Source organism: Pelodiscus sinensis, chromosome 2 (genome assembly GCF_052426305.1).
Source record: "Pelodiscus sinensis isolate ZL-2025 chromosome 2, ASM5242630v1, whole genome shotgun sequence".
Taxonomy (NCBI): domain Eukaryota; kingdom Metazoa; phylum Chordata; order Testudines; family Trionychidae; genus Pelodiscus; species Pelodiscus sinensis.
The window spans coordinates 191,683,709-191,704,507 of record NC_143053.1 but is presented as its reverse complement, the minus strand read 5'-3'; the positions used below and the strand labels follow the sequence as shown (position 1 = coordinate 191,704,507).

At 41.1% G+C, this 20,799-nt stretch overlaps 1 protein-coding gene across 14 annotated transcripts in view; it reads right to left on the bottom strand.

Moving 5' to 3' along the window:
* The window catches only part of THRB (thyroid hormone receptor beta), a 293,517-nt gene that overhangs the window by 9,777 nt on the left and 262,941 nt on the right, over window positions 1–20,799 (bottom strand). For all 14 annotated transcript variants that reach the window (XM_075922048.2, XM_075922041.2, XM_075922039.2 and 11 more), the window contains 4 exons: window positions 13,869–13,969; window positions 9,527–9,674; window positions 7,546–7,751; window positions 4,580–4,726 (listed from right to left, as the gene is read on the bottom strand). In XM_075922048.2, the coding sequence (XP_075778163.1) occupies window positions 4,580–4,726; window positions 7,546–7,751; window positions 9,527–9,674; window positions 13,869–13,969 (602 nt within the window). The remainder of the gene's footprint in view (window positions 1–4,579; window positions 4,727–7,545; window positions 7,752–9,526; window positions 9,675–13,868; window positions 13,970–20,799) is intronic.

The window sequence follows — 20,799 nt, the reverse complement described above, 5'->3', positions numbered from 1 at the left end:
AGTACTAATGGGTCAGAGTTTCATAAAAACCTCAGCTGCAGTGAAGGGATCAGATTTTCAGAAGTGCTGTTCTCAATGAGGGCTGCTGTGCAGGTTTGAAAACCTAATCCAATACGTTTTCATAATATCACTTTCCATTTGCAAAGCATTTGATCAACTAGTTAATATTATCAACTGTTTCTTTGGTTTCAACAATACTGCACCTCTTACTTTCCTGACCCAGGAATGGGGGAGAAGGGGAGATTACACACGGGAAGATTCATAATTGTGGACTGGTTTTTAGTAAAAGAAGTGAAAAAATGTCTCCATGGGAGATTTTTAAAAAAATGCCTAAATGAATGGTATTTGTGCTTCTTATTCCCTGAATCACTTTTGAAACATCCCCCTGTAATATTCTGGAAACCATCAATATCAGCATTTAATAAGGGACAATCAGCCAAATTCTACTTTTAGCTATCGGAATATAATGCAGGCCATGTCTACACTATGGAAGGAAGTCAACCTAAGATATTCAACTCTAGATATGAGAATAGCATAGCTGGAGTTGACATTCCTTAGGTTGAATTTCTACAGTGTTCCCACTGCAGGAGTTTGATGGGAGAAACTCTCCCGTCGACTTCCCTTACTCTTTGTGACCCACTGGAGTACCGGGATTGACTAGGACACCATCAGTGGTCCATTTAGCAAGTCCATATTAAACTCACTGCATCAAACCTTGGGAGATCGATCTCCAGAGCATCAATCTCCAGGTAAGTGGGAACAAGCCCTCAGTTGCCTTTACTGGTGTTACTCCAATGTATGCTGGTGTGAACAACAGCAGAATTTGAATTATTATCTTTCTTCAAGGAATGTTGTTTCCCCAGGGCTTGCAAATGATGGGAAGGAGTGTACAGAGCAACTGGAAATTGTAATGCCAAAGATGGGGAACTCTTTGAGCAGGGTTTATTGAAAGGTTGTTCCTGAATTGCTACATTTAGGTTGTATGTATGTTATTGCTAGGGTGCCTGCACAGTAGGAATAGGTGCCCCTTTTATCATTTCTAGAAATCTGTCTAGCTATAGAAATATATGATAATGAAAGAAGAGTGAAATTTCCAAGACTGTTTTGAAGATATCACTGTAAGTCAACAGCAAATGTGACGTACATAATTATGTGACAATGAAGCTAAATCCAAAATTGGGTTCTAGAAGGGAGAAAATCTGATTCTGATTCATGTCAAGATATTATGTTGGTTTTTTTACTTTAACCATTTCCCATAATCCTGAAGGAAACATGCCATTGGCCAAGGGATACTGCTGGGTTAAATAGGGTCCAAAGAGTAGGTTTTGTAAAAAATAAGGTTTTTTTTACAAATAAACTGAAGACCAATAAACATGGTTCCTTGACTTATTTTTTTAAATGACAATTTTGTTTTTCTTAAAGAAACAAACACCCTAAGTGCATGTAGTAGCCTGCATCCTTTAGCATATCATGGTGGGATCTGATGGAAGTCGACAGAGCATTCTGAAAAGTCTTAGGGGCTTGTGTCTTTTGACTGTCTTTCCCCTAAAAAGGGGGAGAAAGGTGGGCATAGAAAGCATGTGACCTCCTAGCGGCTGGAGCCCAGTGCGCAACAATGGAAAATTCCTTTCCTCCATTCGCTCCTAGCTCTATTCTTCCCCATCTCTACTCTTCCATGCCTGTCCATTGCTCTCTTTTTTTACTCTCTCCAGTTCTTACCCTTCTTTTCCATTCATAACTGCTTCCCTATTTTCTCACCTATCTCCTTATTGCTGGGCAGGACTTGGATACGACCTGTGTATGCAATGAGCCAGCCTGACAGACCTGGCTTCCTCCTAGCCTGCATGGAGTGTGGGCTTTCCAGGCTGCAGCTGATGTGGGCAGTTTTATCAGGACGCTCCTCTTCCAGCAGCAACATATGCCCAGTAGAGACTGGGGCTTCAGCTCCAGGGGGATGTCTAGACTGCATCTCTCTGTTGGCAGAAGGATGCAGATTAGGCAGGTCGACATTGCAAATGAGGCAGGAATTTAAATATCCCATGCCTAATTTGCATACAAATGGCCGCAGCATTTTTGTCAGCAAAAAGTCTCAGAAGGCATGAGGGATCTGTCGAAAAAGGCTTTCTTTCTCGACAGATCCCCCTCTAGACTGCCACTTTTTGCCGACAAAGTGCTGAGTTGGCAAAACGCGGTGGCCATTTGTATGCAAATTAGGCACGGGATATTTAAATCCCTGCCTCATTTGCAATGTCAACCTGCCTAATCTACATCCCTCTGCCGACAGAGGGATGCAGTCTAGCCATACCCCAGTTGACTGTGAATGATGAACTCCTATCATTGTGCCCCCGATGGCCACAGAAGTGAACTTGGCTGCTCACAAGTTGATTTGGGGACTGAAGTGACCTCAAATTGCATTGGCAAAACTCTTAGGCAAACTGGGGCCATTGACAACTGTGATACCATGCCACTAGCCCCTGAAACTGGAACTGACTAGCAGCTTGCCCAGGCTATTTTCATTATCCTAACTGAAAGAAGTGCAATAGGGAAACAATAAAAACACTATGTGCATTACCTCTTGCAGCAAGCAAAGGCATGAGGGAAAAGGCTGTGGACCTTCCTTGTTCTTTCTTTTCTGCAGAAATTAGCTGCACTGTAAGCTCCAGCCCCAGGACTGTGATTGTGTCTGAACTTTGTGCAGGGATTTATAGGGGAAGGTAATGTTTTTCCTCACAAACTGACTCATAGCCAAAGTCTGGCCCATGCAGGGTTATGTGTAACCGAAGTAAAGAAATATGTATTTTTAAACAAGTAAAACGTTTTAGCCAGGCTATGCCCCTTTTAAATAAGTACTAACGTTTGCCATTTCCATGTCTTTATTCCACATCTGTGGCCACATGAGAAGGCAGCTCTCCCCGTCCTTGTATTCACTGTTAATTGTTTCGCATTCTATTGTCAGATACTGGTGTCTGCAGGAATAAAGTTCAAAAGATGGCTCAGCTGCTAGGAAGGCCTGACCTACAAAAGTGTGTAGCACACAAAGGTCATGTCCCACAACTCCTGACTCATTTTCTTCATTCTTTCCACTTGCTTCAACTGTGAAGCATGTGGGCCCTGTGTGGCCAGGAAGGGTCAGAGATGTCAGATGGGCACTGCAGTCTGTTTTCTGATGGACTAGGTCTGATCATTAAAAAGACTGCCCTGGAATGTCCCTGCAACTTTTCCCTGCAAACAGTAAATTGATGCAGAAAACTCTCCCCCTCAAACACTGGAGAGCTGCAGGCGCCTCCTTTGTATTTTAAAACCTTCATACTTGACTGTTATTTCATGCTTTCCTGGCTGACAGAGCCAATCCTCAGATTCGCTAGGGGGAGCTATATACATTGCGCCAGTTACTGATACTTACTACATCGTTTTGTGGGTGCCAGAGGAGGCAAAGGGGATTACCCAACATATCTGCTCTCCTTGACTAACCTTAAAGATTGAGCTGTCAGCTAGCAAAGAGTGCAATGATGGGCCTGCCTTTCACTCCTCCCCAGACTTATGTTCAGTCTGTGGAGGAAGAAGTGATTCCCATGGCTGGATTTCAGATGATCTCCTTGAGTAGGCTCATTGTCATTTTCAAGGTCATTCTCTGGACATATAAACAGTGAGGTCAAGTGCTGTTCTGCAGGAAGGGAAAGTAAGGAGGCTCCGCTGCTGCACAACTTCCAGGGTTGTGGATCCCAGGAGACTCTCAAATATCAAGGTTATTTTCCAGTCAGTTCAGCCCAGAATTAACATTTTTTAAAGTAAAGAGAACATCCATTTTCTACTGCTTTCAAATTTACATTCATTCCCAATGTGCACCAATGTGAGATCAAAATAGGGCCTACGCATGCCCTAATTACACTAATATTTCATATTAAATATTCCTCTCACAGTGTGTCATACATTTGAATATCTTTATGGAGTGAAGCATTGTTAGTTGCCTCCACTCTCTTGGAATGTCCATCAGACTTACATTTTACTTGTGATAATGTGTGAGGGGACAGATTGGGGCCTGGGGTTTTGCTGACATCCCATCCAGTACAGATGAACCAGTGAGAGAGGTGTCTTAGTCCTGGATTCAGAGAGGCACTTCAAACACATGCTTAACAGGAAGGCACTTAAGTAAATGCTTGCCTTTAGGCATGTGCTTAAGCACTGCTGGGTTAATGGACCTTAAGTATTTTCTTAAACTTATGTAAGTGCTTAAGTGACTTTCCTTAGGAAGATTTATTGAATTTGCCCAAACAAAACCACAAAAATGAGGATTTGATTCATCATAGGGAACAGGAAACTAAATGACACCAACATTATATTATACTGTCTATTTTTGTTTTTAATTCTCATCTGATTTAAACCAAAATGAATTTATTGGTAAGGTCTTACCTCTTCACTTCATTCTTACTTGGCTCAGGTCAACAGGAAGTGGAGGGATTTTATGAGACTCAGATATAATTTTATGTATTTTCATGTTACATTGATACTAATTTTTATTGTTTCTCTTGAGAGTTGTGTTTTGAATGGTATGGAGCAAAGCAAGAGAAAAATGTCTTACCTCACAAAACATAGGCAACTTTTTGGCAAAATCCACCACTCTTGTAATTGCTGGTGTAATAATTTTTGTAAACTGGCTGAAGGCTTCTAAATCCACTTTTCCACTTTCTGGGGCATTAACCATTGGTGCTTGCCCAATATCTTCAGGCTAAGGATATTAAGAAATACATTAAAAGAGAAAATTTGTTTCATTCAAATAATCTTTGTAAATTCTTATAATATGGTAGGGATTATATATAAAGTCTAGCACTCTGTTTCTATGAAATTAAACAATAATATTAACTATTATTTATGTAGGACCTATAGAGGCACTGTCTCTAAAACAGGCCATAAAATGTGCATCTGTCTGTAAAATAGTGATTACATAAATAAATGGGTGATTAGCATACCACTACCCATTTTGTATGGGCAGCTGCATATTTTACACATGCATTTGCCTGCTTAGTCTAGGCACATATCATGAGGGAAGTTAAGGTGTTTCTGCATGGAAATTTAGTACTGATCCTACTCTCTTCTACTGTTTAGCACTCACACTGTCCCTTGAAACCAATGGACATTGAAGATAGTCATTATCTTCTACAAGATGCTCGGCACACAAAGGATTGTGCTCCTTGGCCTACCCAGTGTTACAATGTTATAACATCACAAAGAGTACAAGCCAAACACCAAGCCTTATTTTCAGAGCTGAGCTAACATGATTGGGACTGAAATGGGAACTAGTTTGGATCAAATAAAAACTCCCTGAACAGTTGCTCATTTAGACTGAAATTTGTTTCTCTGCAAGCTTCAGCACAAGACTTATGCAGAATGTAAATCCTATTTTGAGGCTTTAAGTGGGGTTTATATGATGTGCATGCTTTAAACTGAAACCCTGCACGGGGTGAATTTCCCCCCAGATATATTTAGACTTACATATTTTGTTCCAAAACTTCAGAGGGGTAGCTGAGTTAGTCTGTAATAGGAAAAACTTAAAAAACAACAAATAGTCTAGTAGCGCCTTAAAGACGAACAAAGAATGTAGATGGTAAACTCATGATACCATCTACATATTTTGTTAGTCTCTAAGGTGCTACTAGGCTATTTGCTGTTTTTTATATTTTGTTCTGTTTAACCCCACCTCTACGTATTCAAGGCTTTGCAATTACAAAAGACCTGCCAAACTATAAGTGAACAGAGCATTTTGTTCACATTACTAAGTTAAAAATTGTACAGGAGTCAGAGAAGAACTCCTTCAAGACTTTCAAGGTGTATGAAATTTACTGAAGTCCCTTTGAACAGGGGTGGAAACTGCTATTTGAATCATATAAATAATATGGGCTTAGGAATTTTTTTTAAAAGCAAAATGTCAAAGATTTTCCTACAGTTCTGCCATCAGTCAAAGTCAAAATCTAACTTCCTTCAGAAGACAACTGGTGCTCTGTATAGAGCACATAAGCATCTGATTTGGAAAGAATTAGGAAAACCACATGCTATGTAACCCAACATATTAATGCAATTGAGGTTAGGGGGGGAATTAGTACACAGTATCCATGCTCTTGCCCTTTTAAATCAAATCAAATCAAATCAAATCAAATCAAATCAAATCAAATCAAATCAAATCACAAACTTTGCAAGATAGTAATTTCAAAAACAACTGTGTCACTTTTTTGCTTTATTCTCTGTCTTTGTGACTATTCTTTTTGTGTTATCTTCATTATGTCCTCACACAACAGTGTGTGACTGTACATATAGAAATGTGTGAACCACAGTTTGAAGTAAGTAAATAACAAAAAAAGATCAGTCGAAAATAGAAAACTCTCTGTAGTGGGTTTAGCAATAGCTCAAGATTTGTGCAGCGGAGTATGCTGTCGGTGTCTGTACTCACGGATAACCAACTTGGATTGAGGTAGGTTTCCCTTTAATTTGAAGGCTTTTGGTATTTATGACGTAGGACTTTAATTGCTCTTGTGTGCTTCAGGAGTGTTTAGTATGTTGCATTAATTTCCTTTACAAATCAAACTCAGCAAAATAATCAAAAAATGAAACAAACCTTTTTTAAGGGCCAAGCATCAAAAACGTCTTTTTATTCTCTAGGCTGAACCACAGAGATAGATTATTTAATAGACGGAACTTTACCTGAAAAGCTCCCCAGGGACCTTCTATATTTTGCAATCCCAGTGATGCAGTATATGTATTATCCTGTTTTTGCTAAAATTAAATCCTTCTTCCAGCATATTATTTTGGTTTAAATAAATGTATTCATTTTAAAAAAGAGGTTAATAAAACCAAATTTAAAAAAAATCTGATTTTTGAGTTACCTGAAAAAATGGTTTTTATTCACAACATGAAACCATGTTGGACATCAATCCATACTTGGACAAATGTACATGCACACGCAGAGACATTATTTATATTATGGGCTCCAGCGTACAAGGAGTCCATAATATAAAGATATACTTTTTATTTTTCCTTGTTCTACCAAAACAGTGGGATCCAACTGCTTTGTCAGTTACTCAGTATCACTCTGCTACCTATTGTAGTTGTATAGTTTGATCAGCTGACCAGAAGTTGGCACCCACTAATTATGAAGGTAAGATGTAAAACTCTGCAAATCTGCAGATATCCACTTTATATCCATGGGTATCCACCTCCATTGATGTGGATGGGGATAGCCACAGATCATTTTTTCAGATATAGATGTGGATTCGGATACACATTTTGTATCTACAATTCTGCAAATCCACGGATGTCAATGCCCATTTTATATCTGCGGGTATCCACATCCGCGGATGTCAATGCAGGCTCATATCCACGGCTCATTTTTGCAGCTATGCATATGATTTTCATACAGATTAACCAGTCAAGAAACAAATTTGAAGGAAAACCCTGCCCGGGGATGATAGTGCTGGGAAGAGGTTCATGGGGGAATAAAATAATAAAAGAAAAGAAACTAGCAAGAAAAGTAGAGTAAAAGACTATAGTTCCTACCAGAAATTTCCTTTTTTGTTTCCAGTGACTTCCTTGTGCATTGGTGGCCACATGTGCTTCAGTGACAATTTTGATCAGCTCCCATTCTTCATCTGTTGGCTCGGGTTTGTGCCCAACTGTTTTTTGTAGCTCCTCCCGACGCCTTTTCTCTCGGTTTTCTTCTATCAGCTTCCTTTTTGCTAACCGCTTGCTGTCATCCAGCACCACTGTCAGCAATAAACAACAAAATAAAAAGTAACAAAATGGAAGGCTGCTCTTGGGCTTGTCCGAATTTTAGTCTGACCTGCTGAGAGAACTATAAACAACTCAACAAGGCAATTGATGAAGAGGTCTATCAGCCAGCCTAGTAGAAAGCATGGCTAGTCTTTCTTACCCCACACTTACTCTTGTTAGATCCTGAATGATTTACTTACATATGTGCTTAGCTTTATGCACTGAGTAGTGCCACTGTCTTCAGTGGAGTCCTATTACTCTTAATGGGACTGTTCACAGACTGTAAAACTATACAAGAGTGAGAGTAAATTCATTGGACCCCCCCGCCCTCTCCCATCTACTTGTTAGTGTATTCCAAGAAAGGGGTCTTTTTTTCCTTCAGAAAGAAAATTAAAAAAAAAAACCATTAAATAGCCAAGCAAATGCTCATGTTACAGTCTCATAAACTGAGATGGAGTCAAATGTGAAGTAAGAATATAATAGTGTAAAGGTAGACAACGCTCTGTGAATACACCTAGAATATTATTTGGTCATGTAAATTTAAACCACTAACAATTCCCCTCACGCATATTCCTGTCGTTTATTATTTTCTGTTACTAGTGAGACATCAGTCAGCCATAGAGATGGAACACCTCTGTTTATCGACAGATAGCAAAATCCTCCTTCCCCTACTCACGTGAGTTGTCCCAGTTAAGAAAATTGAACTATTCAAGTTGCCAAAGAGAGCAAGCTTTGTCCGTATCAGGTACCGCACAGGGAGCAGAAATGCTTCCCGTGCCTTGTCCCAGTAACATAGAACAGTTCGGAACTGGAAAGTTCACCTCTGCTGGTGGAGGGAGAGTTTGGCTGTTGTGCTCGTTCACTCCTCCATATGTACTACCAGCTAATGGTGGTTTTGACATCTGTCAGCAGGAACTAAACTGTGATTACTATCTCATTTTCGATAGCCACTAAACAGACCAAAACATCACTTTTGGTCTCTGCTAGTCTGGGCTGGATGTGAACTGGTGGCTTAGAGCCACCCAATCTCCTCTCATTCTATTTTTACTGGGAATGACGAAATGACACGAAAAGTCAACGTGTCTCCGCTTCTATATATATACAAAACATAATAATTCCTATTAGTACAAACAAACTTAGAACATTTTAGTTCTATAAATTCTCCTTAAGGGTTTTTTTTTCTTGCTTTGTTTTTCTGCAGGAGATTGAACTAATAACAATCATGAACTAATACACAGTGAGATTCATGTAAGTTACTCCCATTTATACTAATGGATGTTATGGTGTAAATCCCCTGTGCAATGATAGAAAAAAAAGCCCCTGAAGGGTTAATCTTGCAGCCATATGTCCTGGTTCTCCAGAATTCGAGTAGCACTCTCTCTCGGTACATACAGTCTTTATGGCTAAAAATAAAACAAACAACTGCAGGATGACTCACACACAGAAATTCAACTTCACATTCTCCAGAAATTTCTAAACATGATGTTTTTCCTGCAAGGCATCTATCCAAATGGATTCCCTCTCCCACACTAGAAAATATCCTTACACAACATGGCTAAGGCCCAGGAAAGGCCCAAGCTGTTAAAAGTAAACAAAGTATTACTGCCCTATGACAGAAATAGTTTGGGAAAATAACAAATATATTTTCCAGTCACTACACTGTAAAAGGGAAAAACTGTTGGTGGCTCTGTTCTGTTCAAGCAATCTTTACAAATCAACACATTTTAAATGAACAGCAAAATTAAAAGAAAAAAAGAAATCTACTTACAATCTGTTGCCATGCCAACATAGATACATTTTTTGAAGCGACATTCTTGACACTGGTTTCTTGTTACTTTATCTATTACACATTTTCCTTCATATTTACAGGAATAGGTTGGATGGAGATTCTTCTGAATGGTTCTTCTAAAAAATCCCTAAGTGGGAAACAAAATTCAGAAGGCATTAATGTTCTGTATTTTTTGGCACTCCAAGGTACTTGAACTTGGTATTGATGTAAATATGTATCCAAGATGGAATATTTTGTGTCACAAAGTTTTAGTACATCAGCCTTCTAGTATAAGTTCCTTACTCTCTTGAGTTTCATGGAACATTTCTCCCTAGTATTAAAACTAGAGAGAGAGACCTGAGATGTAAAATTCAGATCCAAATGCAAATGGAGTACTATTCAGATGTAGGCTGCTAGCTTTGCCTCTTATTAATAGAGTAGTACCAATTGTAGTATTTACATCTAAACTCAGATTCTGAAGCACTGACAAAGCATGTTCAGAGCTAGTGTTTTCGATGAGTCCTTCTGCAGACACATAGGATAAGTAAGGAATTCTGATCTACAGCCATGTTGCGATTCAGAACTCCCAAAGCCCAAGAGCATTTGAATCTGGGAGTTTGATTCAGGACCATCTCTAAATGAAACTATTGTTTTCAAGGGTTATTTAGTTAAAACATTTACAGTAATTCCTCATTTAACACATGCCCACTTAACACGTTTTCACAATAGCACGATTTTTTTGGGGAACGTTTTTTGAATTACACGACTGTCCCCGGAATAACACCATTTCCCCAGCTGGCCATTGGTGGCTGTGTGGGGCTTCCCCCACCTCCCTGCAAAGTGGTGGAGGGTTCACCACTCGCCGCACCGTTCCCCGCTGACTCCCCCTCTCCAGATGCTTTGCCCCCTTTCCTCCATCCCTGCTTGCAGGCCAGTGGCTGGGTTTCCCCAGCCGGACCATCGCTGGTGGCTGCGCGGGGCTTTTCCCCACCTCCCTGCAAAGCGGCAGAAGGCTTGTCGCTCGCCACATCATTCCCCAACGACCCCTCCCTTGCCGGATGCAGTGCGGGTCCCGACAGTCACAGGGGTATACTGCCAACCCAATCCCTCTCCTGTCTCCTCCCCTTCCCTTCCCCAGAGCCAAACACTTCCCCTCCCTGCTGTAACCCAGTCCCCTTTCTCTCCCAACCTTATGTCCCGGTCCCAACAGATACCATAGCTTGAAACGCAACCCCCACCTTTTCCATTATTTTCAATGGGAAAATTGCCCCACATAACACGTTTTCTCTTACCACGATCATTTTCTGAAACATATTTATAGTGTTAAATGAGGAATTACTGTATTTATGACTAAAGGGAAACATCTGCTTGTGTGCAAGATGCTTGCGTGAAAGTAATTAAGGTTAAACACAAATTAAACACAAAACAGATGTGGCAGTAGCATTTTGCCAGAACCAAACAAAACGTGCCCATCAGAAGTTTTGAGCTCAAGTTTAAATATTGAACCCACAAAATTCAAGTGGCCTATAAAGCTGAAGAAATGAGTACACACTTACCTATGCTACACATCAGGACAAAGATTATCACCACCAATTGCAGTATGAATTTGGGGCCAGCTGGCATAAATTGATGTCAATGATTTATATTAGCTAAGGATCTGATTTCTAGAGAAATCAGATACAGCCTTCTCTCTGAAAGTTAAGGACCTGCATCTGCTGTCAACAGGAGCTTTGTTATTGATTTGAGACACAGCAGGATCAGGTCCTAGAAGGGTGTGCAACTACAGTAGAGGAAATCAAGACGGGAGCAAAGTAAGATAACTATGGTTCCAAATCTAACCAGAGTCTGAGAACAGTTTGGGCCCCCCTCTATCTACTATGCACATTATGGATATAAAAAACCTGGGGCAGCAAGTCTCAGAACCCCACTCAATTAGGGCTTGGGGCTATAAATTGCAGGGTAGATGTTGGGGCATGGCTCTGGGACCCACTCTGAACTTAGTCTCCATCCCAAATTCAAATGTCTAGACTGCAATTTTTAGCCATGCAGCCCAAGACTTCTAAACCCAAGTTTACACTGCTGACCAGGTCAACTGTGGCTAGGCCCTCTGCCATCAGGAGTGGGGGAACAAAGGGGAAAATGGGCCACAGCGATACTAAAGGGCCTGTTACTCCTGGCCACCACTGTTGCTATGAAGCCAGTGGCAGCACCTGGAGCTGTCGGCCCTTTACATTGTTGTTGAAGCACCGCACTGTATGCTCTGAAAAGCACTGAGGGCTACCTGTGGAGGTGTGGCACTCTCTGAGCAGTGTAGAGGTTTGCCTAGTTCCAGACCCACCTCTTCTGGTAAAGGCCCCACTCTTTCTGGGGACGCAGAGCTCCTGGTCTTGCTGAGGAACCTGGCGAGTTCTGTCAGCTCTGCTGCCTGTAGCTTTGTTGTGGCTCTTTTACTGCTGGGAATATATAGTTTTAGGGTCTGACCCTGCAAAAACCTGCACACAAGTTTAACTTCAGGTACAGTGGATTGAAAATCAGAAGAGCCAGGATTTTATCCCACGAGTAGTCTTTTCAGTTCAAAGACACAAGGGAAAAGGTGTGTTCTTAACTCAAGATAGCTAACTCAAGTAAAACCCTAGGGAAGTCAAGGCAGTTTGTAGCATTCACAGGAGAGAGCAGGTTGAGTTAAAGTTAGGGGGAAGCCTACTCTTTAACTCAGCTTGTTAACTTGTGTGAACACTAAAAGCGGACTTGTCTCCATATAACTTTACTACAAGTTAGTTAACACAACATGTGTGATAATGTTGAATAGACAGACCTTGCCCTCCGTATGAGCCGCTGATGTTGGTTTGTGGAAATTAACACACATACTCTTCTTAGTCAGGTAATTACCAATGTGAATGGTGTTAAAATCCAAAAAGTGAATAAAAATGTACATCTATCCATCTATTTATCTATCCATTCACCTCTTGATAAACATGGGACTCTAAAGTTTAGATCCAAATACTCTACATGTTTTGGGGAGAACATGGGAAGTACCTATCTCTTTGTATGACACGAGAGTATGTACCGTGTAGTCTTGTCTTCTTAAAATGATTCCTTTTCTGCAGGAAGGGAATATCTTGGTTACAGGATCTAGTGCTCTTTCATTGAATTCACTGCAGTGAAGGAGTTCTTTTAAAAGGACATGTCTGAACCATGCTGTTTTTCCCCATTTGTTTGCCTGAAACAATCTCTGTCTTTATTTAAAACTAACAAACAATTGTTCATATAATTTTATAAATATAGCTCATGGTTTAAACTATATTTGATTAGTCATGATATAAAAGGTAAAATAGGAAAAGAAAAAAGCATCATGTTTAGTGGCAATAGATTCTAAAATACTTTGTGTTGTATTTACATGTACCTGCGTGGGGCTTTTGTGTGTTTGTTAGCTTTTCTTTTTTACAATAATTAAGAGAGACACAGGAATACTGGCAATTTTCAAAAATAATTCATGCCACCCAGTGAGGTTCTTTCCTGGCGTGAAATAGCACAACTTCACAGAAGTCAATGGAAGTATATTGTTTTGCAACATGTAAGAACCTAGTCAAAGAGATTTTTAAAAATACAAAACAAACTCCTAAAAGTTAAGTTAGAAACATACTATGGTAGTGTCCTCTTTTTAATTGTAAGCCATCTGCAAAAATACACCTTATACCCATACCCGATGCATATAAGTATCAGTTACACAACCAGACACACTGGGCTCGTCTACACTGGCCCCTTTTCCGGAAGGGGCATGTAAATTTCACCTATCGTCGTAGGGAAATCCGCGGGGGATTTAAATATCCCCCGCGGCATTTAAATAAAAATGTCCGCCGCTTTTTTCCGGCTTTTAAAAAAGCCGGAAAAGAGCGTCTACACTGGCCCCGATCCTCCGGAAAAAGCGCCCTTTTCCGGAGGCTCTTATTCCTACTTCGAAGTCAGGTAATTACCTTCGAAGTAGGAATAAGAGCCTCCGGAAAAGGGCGCTTTTTCCGGAGGATCGGGGCCAGTGTAGACGCTCTTTTCCGGCTTTTTTAAAAGCCGGAAAAAAGCGGCGGACATTTTTATTTAAATGCCGCGGGGGATATTTAAATCCCCCGCGGATTTCCCTACGACGACTGCTGAAATTTACATGCCCCTTCCGGAAAAGGGGCCAGTGTAGACGTAGCCACTGAGTATTGTGCTTAACAGAGGTTTCTGTTCTCTCCTAATGTGCTTTTATGTTTTATATGACAGCCAAGTACAGTTGCTTTTATGACATTGGAACATGAACTCGAGCACCATTTCTAGGTCCCAGCTTCCCGCCCTGGCTATTTACCTTGCATCCTTCACAAGTGATGCAGCGATAATGATACCCAGTTGCTTTGTCACCACATACTACACATAGCTCGTCCTTGTCTAAGTAACTGGGTATGTATCCTGTAAAGGAAAAGAGAAAGTGGCATGAAAACAACTATATTAAAATCAAATGTAGATCTTCTCTGCCTAGTCCCTACTTCTGACTTTTCATAGCAGCTAATACCCTTAAAAAGGTTACACTAGAAATGTGACAAAACCATAAAAAATAAACTACTATTTTAAAAACTTATGTTTTAGTGTCTACTGACAACATAAATCAACAGAGGCAAGTCAGCAACTAGTTCTTTGCATGAACAAAATATTATTTGATACAAGTAAATATAGCAAGTTTCACTTTTTAACTCAAAGTCTTTGGTAGGAAAAAATAAATGCAAGAAACAGAAATATTTATATTTTCTCTGTTTTGTTCTGTGTAATCTGATATGCTTATAACATGATGTTTGATAGTTCCAGGTAAATGTTTCAATATCCTATCAATCAGAAATATCTATTTACACTGTATTCCTTTTCAACTCTTTTTGTAGGCATGATATAAATTCTATTTTACATAGGTGTGTACTATAGTAACTTATTTACTGTAGGTGGAATTTAAAACAGAACATATTTACTATGTGAGAATCAAAAATGGGTGTGTGTCTCTCTCTATTAGTGGGAGAATGACACTTTTTTTCTTATCCATATGATTTACCATACATCGGACATCTGAAATTAACACGAATACTACTAAGTACAGTAGTTGCATTAGTTGGATCTTTTATAATAATAAAACATTAGATTTTAGTTTTATAAAAGTTTGTAAAGTATTCAAGACAACACAGAACAAAATTCAAAAGTTAACAACATATACTTTAACGTAGGGATACATTTAAAATTCAAGTTGAATATAAGACAAGTAGAACAAAAATGTTATTCAAACAATTTAGAATTAATGGAATTCAGAATGTGTTTCTTTAAGACGGTCTCTGCATAAGGATAATTTCATACAATGATTTCCAGGAGAGAGTCTCTTTGTGGAGACAATGGAAAATTACAATATTTTCCATATGACCCTGGAAGAATTATTAAAACCAAACAAAACACAACTACAAAATATGCTGAACTCATATACAGCTCTCTCTCTCTCTCTCTCTCTCTCTCTCTCTCTCTCTCTCACACACACACACACAAAATGAAGCAAAATGCAGGACAATGTAGCACTTTAAAGACTAACAAGATGGTTTATTAGATGATGAGCTTTCGTGGGCCAGACCCACTTCCTCAGATGAGGCTTTGGTTGTGCAAAGCGTTTGCAGAACCCAAACAAAATATGGTTTTTATCTAAACATGAAAAGTTTAGGTTGAGGATTAGTTTTGTATTGTTTCTAACATACATAAAAGATTTGCATAGCAGGGGTTCTCAACCTTTTTTCATTTGCAGACCCCTAAATATTTCAAATGGAGGTAAAGACCCTTTGGAAATCCTAGACACCTGTGGACCCCAGTGGTCATTAGGCCGACTGAAAGCCGGTGTTCTGTGGTATTGACAACTGCTCACAGACCCATTGAACATAGTCTGCGGACCTCCATGGGTCTGCAGACCACAGGCTGAAAACCATTGCTGTATAAAACCCACTGAACAGCTTCTGCGAGAGAAGACACTAGTGCCACCTATAGGGGAAAAGGAGAAACTGAACAGAATGTCTACCTGTTAATGTGTGGCATTGAAGTGGTTGCCCTAGATTTTAGAAGGCAGTATTGTTATTCCTAATGCAAAGGTTTATAAATACATCTTTTTAAAAATCTTCCCTGTATTGGGCATTTTTTAAAAAGATGAATTGTTACCAAAACTAATCAATATAACTGAAAAAGGAATGCTCTGTAAATATTATCCTTTCCACTGTTGATCCGCTTTGAACTGAAATTAATCTACAAATTTGACACTGTTACCCTGGGCTTGAATAAAGACGGTAACTAGATAACACACTACAAAGCCAATTTCCCCTGCCTTTGAGATATGCATTTTCACATCAAAAACTATGACTGGGACATATCCAGCCCACGTAATTAGTTTCACTAACACGGGTCCTACAGTTGGCAGGTACTTCTTTCACTGTTACATAGATCTTAGATTCTGTTATTTCCACTCCAACATGAAAGCTCATGATCCTATATATTTCGGTTAGTCTCTAAGGTGCCATGGGGCTACTTGTTGTTTTTAAAGTTACAGATTAACATGGCTACCCTCTGAGACTCTTTCATATGGTTTATCTTAAACTAGACTGTAAGCTTGTCAAGGCAGGGGCTGTCACTTTGTGCGTTCAGGGTATGGCTGCATAGCAGTGGGAGGTGCAATTATCAGGGTCAGTAGACAGACATGCACTGGTTCTGCTTGAGCTAGTGCACTAAAAATTGCAGTGTCAACATGGCGGCATGGGTGGGGAGCTTTGGCTAGCTGCCCATCTGAAAGAACCTAATCCCCTGGGTGTATATATGGGCAGCTAGCCTGAGTCATCCCTTGTGCGGCCACAGTCACACTGGTATTGTAGGCACTAGCATATGGAAGTCTACTCAGGCTGAGGTTTAGACCTGCCAGCTGCCGTGTGGAGGTGCCCTCAGACCAGCAGGGCCCCAAACCTGTGTGGGGAGCCAGCATACCACTACAGGGCACATAAAAATAACAACAATCATAAAAACAATAGAAGGCAGCTACTGGGGCTGTGCTACAAGGTGGACTGCTGCTGGCTTTTTGTGCCTAACACATCAGAGGGGCGAGCCCCAGACATAAAGAGATGAACTAGAAACTGAAACTGCCTGTTAGCTGAATCAGATGGGAGCTGCCTGGGAAGATGGGGATCAGACTGGGAAGCAGGTCTAAACTGACAGCTTAATGAATGGAGATAGACCAAATGAGGGTGTTTGAGAGTTTGTGGCCAGCCCCAGGTCAACAGATGTGCCACTTTGGAGGCTGGATTTTGAGAAAGTTACCAAGATCTTACATTAGTAAGGCACCGTTTAAAGTAGCAGTTCCCAAGGGACCTAGTAAATAAATTCTCAGGTATTTAGGTTTAGGCCCTCATTCTCCCTATGCCCAGGCTGCACACACAGAGTTAGTCACAGCTTCTTGATCTGTCTGCCGGCCCCAGAAAAGGCAAGAGCAGCCGGGAACTCATTCGTATTTACAGCACTGACTCTTAATGGTCCATAAGCGAGCGAAAGATCAAATACAGTGGAACTCTGCTCCACCACTCCTCCTTCCACGCACACCTGCCTCCTCATACATCATAGTGGGTGAGGACAGGAGGCAGAAGAACTAGGGGGGAGGCCTCCTGTGTGAGGGGAATTCTCCTGCTATTACAAACTGATTTAAGATGACTTTGTCCTGCTTATGCAGTGCCATAGAGCCTGTGTTGTACAGAGAATGTGCCCCTCAAATTTCAGAGGTCTTAAATGATTTGGTCTGTCATTCATTATATAAAATAATTAGCAACGGCGTCAGGAATTCTTGCTTTGTATGAGGGAGGGGGAAGCCACTTGTTTTAGATTGCCCCTTTACATAAATGGATATATTAAGACCAACCTATAACCATTTGTGTTACTGTTCTCTGCCTTGGAGGGTCACTCTTTTCAGGATCAGAGCAAACATTTTTATACATGGCAAGAAGGCAAAAGAATTGCAAACACATGGCCGTAAGGACACACTCCAATTTACAAAATAAAAGTAGCAATATTGAATGGGAGAACAGTCCAAATTAAGATGAGTTGTTTCTACCCAATATTAAGTTTTCACTGTACTGATTTTAGACATTTAGAACCAGATCCTAGCTTGTACCAATTGCCCCCTACTCCCATTGCTTAAAATGATGAAATGTGGTGCTCAGCACTTGGCAGAATTATGCTCATACTCTATAATCCTGTATATTTTGCAGTTAGGACGGGTGCTGCTTTTCAACTAGGTTAACAAGAAATTTGAGTGGAGAATTCTTTTTTCACAATATCGCAAGCACTTGTGTGACTAAACGTTTGGAGTCATGAAAGCAATAGACTCTTTTTTTTTCTGTATTTCTGCCCCCAAAGTCTCTGCATTCAAAAAAACCCTGAGAATCATATTCATTTTCTTGTTTGGGTTTTTAACCTTTCTTTCAGTAATTTATTGAGCCACCAGTACTGAAGAGGAAGAAATAGGGCCCTGACTGATATTTTTTTAAAAATCCACATACTCCAAAGAAGCAGGAATTTGGCCAAAGGGAATGAGGGAACATACTTAATAAATTCCTATAAATCTATGTTTTTAATGACAAAATAAGTTTCTAATCCTTATGGTTCTAACAATAACCTTCCAACTGTGATCTGAACATAAATCAGTGAAGTGTTGTCTTCCAACAGCAGCCCCTGTGCTTTTTGCTATTGCTCATAGCTGGATCAAACAGCAGTAGAGAGAAATTAATTGCTGCCACTCTAAATCTGTCAGCAGCATGGAAACTAAAACACACAACTGCACAGTGCTGCTGCTTGGGAAAACTGTGGGCAGCAGTAGAAATGGCACTGGATTTTTTCCTCTGGGAATATAACCCAAAAAACTTCAAATGAGTTTAAGGAAGAGATAAAGGAGCAGTCACTTCTTCCATTCCTACCAGCAGCCAGGAAAGAGACAGAGGAATGGTAAATGGAGACTTGTCCCTCACTTAAGTCAATACATTAATCTTTCTGATGCATTACATATTTCCTGGTTGAAAATATAATTTCCAGCACTGGAGAAGCGGCCAGGTATTCTGCCATCAGCATATCACAAATCCAGGGCCGGATTAAGGCATGGACTAGCCAGGCAGCTGTCCGGGGCGCCAACCTAAGAGGGGCGCCTGATGGCAGTTATAAGGGGTGCTGCACGTGCCCAGCTCCTGGATTGCGGGCTGCAGCAGCTCCCAGCAGCCACCCTGCAGCGGCCGCCCGGGGTGGGGGCCACGTTAACCCCCACAGTGCCGGCCAGCAGCACCCTTCCCCCTGCGGCCGTGGGGCCCTGCGCGGCCAGGCTCGGCCCGCCCCAGGCAGCGCGCCAGCGGCGTAGCCGGGCTAGGCCGGGCGGGGCCGGGCCGGGCCGGGCCAATGCGTCCTGCTGCCACCAGCTCCGCACGCTCTCCCCCATGCACTGGGTGGAGGCAGGGCCGCACATGCGCCCTCCCCCACGTGCCGGCATGGGGGCGGGGCTGCACATGCGCCTTCCCCCTCGCGCTGGCGCAGGGGCAGAGCCACGCATGTGCCCTCCCCCAACCCAGGGCGCAATTAAACTGTCTGCCCGAGGTGCCGGAATGGCTCGGTCCAGCCCTGCACAAGTCCTCTGTGAAGTTTGCAGTCTCTGCTCTTGATTGCTGTTGCATTCTTTAGTCAGAGTCTATACTCAACAGTCAAGCTCTTGCTAAGAAATTCTGAATAAAATCAACATCTATATCAATGTTAACGAACTTTATTTTGGGATCATTTAGATACAGGTGTACACTCAGCCTATCACCCTAATCTGACAGACACAGCATGCAGCATACAGCGTGGTGTCTGATGCTCTTCATTGTCCATTTATCCATCTAGTGCAATTGATATTGTTCATCTTAATATCCAACTGCAAACCTTGCTCTGAATGGGAGAACACAAATAAATGTTAATGACCTTGACCTGCATATGGCCGGTAGTTCTCTTGCAGTTTAAGATAACTGCACTGCCTTCCAGACTACAACCTGCCAATCGGTCTAATCTTACTCTCTGGCAAGACTAATTGCTCAGCAGAGTAGCTGCCCTTACCTTGGAGGAACATGCGCCATAATCTACTAAATGCAATCCTGCTTTCAATCAGTAATACTTGAACACACCGAGTTTTTTGCTCATAGCATCTTTCTGCAGGTATGGCAGAAAACGCGTACTTCTCATGGGAGACAATATAAAAATGGCCGCACTGGGTCAGGACAAAGGTCCACCTAACTCAGTTTCCTGTCTTCTGACAGTGGCCAATACCAGATGCCCAAGAGCAAATGAACAGAACAGGCAATCATCCAGTGACCCCTCCTCTGTTGCCCATTCCCATTCCGTTGATGCTGGAAAGGGAATCAGATCTGTTGATCTACAAAGGATGAATTGTGATTGGTTTGTGAATGCTATATGTGTATCATAATCTGAAGAGCTGACATTTTAAAGCAGTACTCATGGCCCATAGCATTCTTCCATGGCCAAGGGGAAATGGAACAGATAACAGCTTGCTATTCTTGCTGCTCTCACTAGTACAGTTAGGGGGGAAAAAGTTGTTTCAAAAATACCCTATCAAAACCTGTCTACAACCACCCAGAAAACCCAGAAGAGTCTTATAGCTTATATATCTTGTCCCTGCCTTGCTTTCCAAATATACATCTATTTGCAGGTGTTCTGTTTCTGCTTGATCAGCTCCATGTGGACAGAAGTGTCTGCTTCATAGACAGCTAGCTTTTAATTGCAATTGACTTCGTATTATGGAGCTAATCTCATGTGGTGCAGAATGACTCCTGTGAAAGGCCAATTGTCTGCAATGTCCATTTACAGCTGCTGAGAGTTCACTGAGCTTTATGGTACATGAATGGCACTCAGAACTCCACAGGACCAATCAAAAGAAAATGCTCCCCTTCTTCCATAAAATGCCCTAACCTCTTCCTGAATTTTTCTAAATGTTTCCGTACTCCAGAGAAACTGGAAATCCATGTTTAGAAAGACAAAGAACAAACTGCAGTTATAATAAAAGTTAAGAACTTCTCAAGTTGTGGGGGCAGCGGGCCTCTAGGTTTGCACATCACACTGCTCTGACAAATATGTCCAATGCTTTAATACTAGGCTAGATAATATAGTGAAATTCAGAACAAACTCTATGACCACTTTCAGCAACCGAAAAGTGGGATGTGTGA